The sequence below is a fragment of the Lepus europaeus genome, chromosome 4 (genome assembly GCF_033115175.1).
Source record: "Lepus europaeus isolate LE1 chromosome 4, mLepTim1.pri, whole genome shotgun sequence".
In the NCBI taxonomy this organism is placed as follows: Eukaryota; Metazoa; Chordata; class Mammalia; order Lagomorpha; family Leporidae; genus Lepus; species Lepus europaeus.
The window spans coordinates 51,111,847-51,117,846 of NC_084830.1; the positions used below are offsets into that span (position 1 = coordinate 51,111,847).

A 6,000-nucleotide genomic window follows, 5' to 3' on the forward strand; every position below is an offset into this window, starting at 1 on the left:
AGAGCTGGGTATATTCAAAGTTTTACACCACAAGTGTACAGACTTCTGGCACTTGAAAGTTTTGTTGAGCCTCTTTGCTTGTGAGCAAACTTCGGATGACTGATAAACATTCCTTTGCAGATTTTACACCATCCTAAGGCTTTATGTATCAGAACAGGAGGCTGACATTCCCATGAGTATTTCCTCAATGGTGAGGCCACCTTGATTTGGATAACAACATGCTTGCTGCAAGCAGAGCAAATGTAGAGGACACAGTGGGGGACTTGTACTATTTATATCAGGCTTTAAATATATATAATTTAATTCTAACATAACCACGCACTTACAGCTAGTTGGGATTACCAAATTGTAGTCAAAAGTTTGCTGCACAAGAAAATAGTAAAAAAAAAAAAAAAAAATGAAGATAAAGAATGCAAAGATGAATGGCGTGAAGCTAGGGTGACTTGATACAGGATTTCACAGGGATCCCATCTTTAAGAAACTAGGAACAGCAGAATATGTAAAGGAGCATTTCAGGGCCCTTCAGTATTGTCACAATGTGCCTCCTTCCCTCCCTGGGACCAATCCCACAAGCCTGCTCTTCTGTTTCTAGGATGTCTGTGCTGGGATTCACGCGATGCTTACCTTGAAGTTTAAATCGCAGAGTCAACCTCATTTCTACTTTCTCACATCTTGCAAAACACCATCTGAAACTGTGGACTTGCTGGGGTCTGAGTTTTACTCTGCTCACAGATGAGCCCAGTTGTCCCTCTTTGGTGACTTCCCAGAGTTGCAGAGGCGTTCCAGTGCTGCATCAGCTGGAAAGCACTGTAGGCACAGAGAATTACTCTCCTCTGAGTTTTAGAGCGTTTCTCATTTTTCAAAGCCAAACCAGGCACAGTCTGATTCATTCAACTTATAAATAATTTCTGAGCACCTACTATGTGTCAGACACTGTTCTGGATTGTACAACTTAATAAACTTTAGATCCTGCTATCCAAGAAGCCAAGAGAGAGCATTGTTTTAAGACTGTTCGGGCCTTTGATTCTAAGATACACTGAGCAGCTGCAGTGAGAACTAAACACATGAGAGGTTTGCGTGCCTTGCCTCACTCTGGCCTTGGATGGAGCATGGAATAAAATCCTTTATCTACTCTTATATTTCTTTCAAACCAATTAGGGATCTGGTAGTTTTGTTGTGCTGTATTTCTTGAGTCAAATAATTGTGTCTTACCAATATGCTATTGATATTAGAAGGGGAAAAATTTGGATATAGCAGTTCTTAATTAGTATGGGTTAACAAAAATTTAGATATGAAGATAATGAAATCTAAAGAATGGCGGATTCTGTAGTAAAAGCTGAGAGTCTTCAACCACTCTGTTCAGTGCCCCAGTAGTTGTTGGCAAAAATGTTTGGATAATAATTGCACCCAAATTGGAGTGATCTGTATGTTGAGTGTAAGAATTCAAACACATACCCCTCGCTTTTTCAGTCAGACTGTAGTGTTCTTCAAAATAAGGGTGACTGTGCAGCCTAGCATGTTTATCAGATTTTTGTCTTGGCTGTGTATTAATTTGGACTTTCACTTCTGCTATCTCCTGTAGAGTTGCTGGAATTGTGGCCGCAAAGCAAGTGAAACCTGCAGCGGCTGTAACACAGCCCGATACTGTGGCTCATTTTGCCAGCACAAAGACTGGGAGAAGCACCACCACATCTGTGGACAGACCCTGCAGGCCCAACAGCAGGGAGACACGCCCGCCGTCAGCTCCTCCGTCACGCCCAGCAGCGGGGCCGGGAGCCCGATGGACACACCACCAGCAGCCACCCCGCGGTCAACCACCCCGGGGACCCCTTCCACCATAGAGACAACCCCTCGCTAGACGTGAACTCAGAACTGTCAGAGGAAAAACAACACAACCAACGTGAAACCAGTTCCTCATCCTCAGATGCTCAAAGTTGTTGTTTTGTTTGTTTGTTTATAGATGAACTATCCTATTTCAGTACTTCAGCAAGAGAGAACCTAACTGTATCTTAAGGTGGTAGGAGAACACAGAGGGCCAGTAACGGGTCGTAATGACTTATTGTGGATAACAAAGATATCTTTTCTTTAGAGAACTGAAAAGAGAGCAGAGAATATAACATGAAATGCGAGATTTGACCTCCTCCCTGTTATTTTCAAGTAGCTGGGATTTTAAACTAGATGACCTCATTAACCGATGCTTTACCAAACAGCAGACCAAGAGATTGCTAATTGCTGTTGAAAGCAAAAATGCTAATATTAAAAGTCACAATGTTCTTTATATACAATAATGGAAAAAAAAAAAAAAAGAGGAAAACCCTCAAGGGCATGAGCATTGGATACAGCAGTAGACATTTTAACAAGAAGATGAATGGCGTCCGTGGGTTGCTAACTGAACTTTGAAGACCCGCTACAAAACCCGCAGATGTGCAGCAGATTGGAAGGAGACACAGATGTTCGTTTTTTTTTTTCCCATTTCTGAAAAGAAATAATAATATCCAGGTCAACAGAATGAAAAATGAAAGATGATTTGCAGTGGGATGTATGAATACAGCAGCAAGAAAAAAATGCCATAATACAAAAGGCTCCTTTTTATACACATCCACACACACACATACACACACGCACACGCACACACGCACACACACACAGAAGTAAGAGACTCAGCCTGCAGTTAATTAGCATTCTGGCAGCTTTGACATCAACCAGCTGCCCTAAATAACCCTTCAACGTTTCTTCACTTTTGCAAGGTTCCACAGCGTAAGACATTGGGTCTATTCCAGCTCATTCATTTTATATTGAAAAATAATTTTTAAAAAATGGTGGCTCCAGCTCCAGCCCCTTTCCAAAATTTTTCAACCCCACCCTGTTTGGATTTTTAATTAAAAAAACTAGTAGTTCTCTTGGTGTTAAAACACTTCTGTCCTGTGAGGTTTCCCAATGGTGTTTTTCTTGTAAATGTGTTGGACAAATGTGAAGATGCATTGTAGTTTAACCATATGCCCACATTTAGTCTCTTTATTCCTAGTTGGTGAGAAACCTGTATCTTTCTATGCTGCTTTTATATCTGTATGTATTAGTGATATTTCTCTAGTAGTTAAAAAAAAAAAGAAAAAGAAAAAAAAAAAGACTCTTTTTGGTTGTCCTCAAGAAAAGAAAAGGAAAAAAAAGCTATCTTTCGGAGCTGCTATTTCACTCTCTTATAGGATTTTTTTTTTCCTGAAAACCAGCATGCTTCACGGAATGCTAACATATTGGTGTTTTTGTAAGAGGGATGTACATAAATGTATTTTGCACTGTCACAATGACTCCCTAGGCATGCTTTTTTTTTTTTTTTTGAGCAAACTCTTTTTAAATATGCTAGAGCCATTTCACCAATTTTAGCTGTAGCATAGAGTAGTAGTGGATTTTTTCTTTTTTTGGAAAAATCATTATTAGGGACTTTTTAAAAAAATAAAATAACAAGATATCCTACTTTTTAAAAAAAAAAAAGGACAGTGCATGCATATTGCTGTAAGGTCGTTTAAGTATTTCTAATTTTACAAAAAATAAAAAATCATTAGAGCTCCAAATGCTGAGGTGTAGACTGACAGCTTTAACACTGCTGAATGCCAGGTTACACAGTATTCTTACAAAAAGGGAAGTCAGCCAAAGACTGATCTGATGGACCAAAATCGGAATTTTGAAAAGCACCAGTTCTACTTTCCAAACGATCAGCAGGTTAAACGTGTTCAGCAAGGTATAGTGTGAATCCATTAACCCTTCGTTGTCCAGGGTCCAGACCAGAACTACTTGTTAGTTTTGAAACCAGTAGCCCAGGGTGTGGTTGTGTGCTTTAGGAAAGTCAGCAGTGCTGCAGGCTGTATAGACAACCAAAGTTCAAGAGGCTGGGAAGACACTTCTCCACATACATATACACCAGGCATTTCTTTTAAACACCGGAAATGGTCCATTAGCTCGTGGTGGGGGGAGGGGGGAGGGTGTTAATGTAGCCCTTGGATACAGTTTTAAGTGGCTTTTAAGTACCTGCATAGAGGCAATCCTCAATTGATTTGCTTTCCGTCTCTTAAATCTAAAATGTTTTAAAGCATTTCTCCCCGTATTTTCATATACAAGTTGGTTGTAATTTTATTTGGATGGTGTTAATTTTTAATAGCTTTTTAGTTTAGAAAGTTCTGATGAGCAAATAAATACATCTATCTGCATGTTGGAAGTCCATCTGCCAGCACACCTGCTTAACGTGAAATGAAAGCACATAACCAGGCTCTGAATGGGTTATATTTTATCATGGTGCTCCCAGAATCCTTTGACCTCACTCTGCTTTCTAGTCTGCTTGTGACACTGGACAGTCCTTTCTTACAGAGCTATTATATGTTCTAGGCTACGAAGGGTTAAATAATCCCAAAAATGAGGTATGTCATACCCACACGTCTTTATCTCTAGAAGCTGTGATGTATGTGAAACAGCACTGTTATTCTTAACACTAGTGTGTAAAATAAGGATTAGTACAGTACGTCTCATTACTTTTTAATTCAGGGCACCCTGAGTGAAAACAAATACAAAAAAATCCCTAACTCTGAGCTCTATCTCTGATTCCTCTTCCTCCTTACCCTCTTCCTCCTCCTCTTCCTCTCCTCCTGTTTTGCTACATTCTCCTCAGTGGCAAAAAGTTTCACTCTACCTCTGACAGCATGTATATTGCACCAGTAGCTAACAAAAACTGGTCTAGTCAAACCAAATGGGCACAGAAGAACCAGGATACCAAAAGTTAAGCTCATACAGCTGCAAACCATATCACTTCTTGGTAACAATGCAGACCTCATAAACCTAAAGAAGAGAAAGAAAAGAAAACTTTTGTTACTTTCCTTTTTTGCTTGTCACTTATATACAGGCTATGTGAGAGTATAATTTGTAGGTATAACACATTTAAAACAAAGTTATCTTCATTGGATAGAATTGAATGGTGGTCGCTGATAGGAATAGGGCGTCCTCTCTTATCTCTGTCTCTTTTCTCTTTCTCTTTTTCTCTGTCATGAGACTATGTGTGACAGGGCCACCTGTCTTTCTAATTTTTTTTCTTAACTTTTTTTTTTTTTTAATGTGTAGGTGCATGTCTTGGGGATTTAAAAATTTCAAGGCTGGTTTACTTATGCAAAGCATGCCTACGTCTGGAATACTTAGGGAAAGAAAGCGACTCCATGTTGTCCGAATTCCTCAAGGGACAGAAAAAAAAAATTGGAGACTGTTGAAATGCAGATTTGAAGTAATTTTTTTTTTAATATTTTTTTGGGTTCTGCAACATTATTGTGAAAAATTAAAGTTGTTGTGCAATACTTAATTCAGACATGTACCACAAGTGAATGGTAGACTAACACTGGGGGGTGGGGTCTAGGCATCATGCTTTCGTCAGCATACTCTTGAGCTTTTAAGTCTACTATGTCTGAACTGTGGTTTCTTGTTTATCCTTTTTTCCTTAGTTGGACTGTAATGTATGGTCTGTCAACCTGTGAATCTCTAAAGTATGATTCAGGTATTGTTGTATTCTTTACTGTGTAATAAAAAAGTTTAAAAAAAAAGCTGTCTTCTCTGACTCCCTTCTCAGTGAGAGCCATGGTTGCCCACCCAGTGGCCACAGCCTGGACAGTCTTTCCCCCACACTACTGAGGCCCATGTGTAGATTTTAAGCAGCTACAGAGCATGACCTCTGTACCGTGAGTTGGCTTCTCCAGGAGTGTTGAATAGGGAATGAGGTCAAGACAATGCCAAATGCAAGTTCCTTTGTAGGGGACATTTCCCAGGCAGGAAGACCTGGAAGAATAGGAGGAGAATTATAATTTTCCAGGGGAAAGCAGAGCATGGTTGCTGTATTTTGGTACTACGCCTGGATTACCATCTCCAGAGAGGCTCTTCACCACCTTCTAAGGCTCCAGCTCTAGGCAGGTTGTGCAGCACCTCGTGCACCCCTGGATGGAAACCCACAAATGTAGAACTCCTCTTCCTTTT

At 39.9% G+C, this 6,000-nt stretch overlaps 1 protein-coding gene across 5 annotated transcripts in view; it reads left to right on the forward strand.

Annotated features, from left to right (window-relative positions):
* Positions 1-5,566, forward strand: part of RUNX1T1 (RUNX1 partner transcriptional co-repressor 1) — a 151,239-nt gene extending 145,673 nt beyond the window's left edge. For all 5 annotated transcript variants that reach the window (XM_062188269.1, XM_062188268.1, XM_062188270.1 and 2 more), the window contains one exon: positions 1,583-5,566. In XM_062188269.1, coding sequence (XP_062044253.1) covers positions 1,583-1,858 — 276 coding nt within the window. In that variant the 3' untranslated portion in view covers positions 1,859-5,566. The remainder of the gene's footprint in view (positions 1-1,582) is intronic.
* The last annotated feature ends 434 nt before the right edge of the window (positions 5,567-6,000 follow it).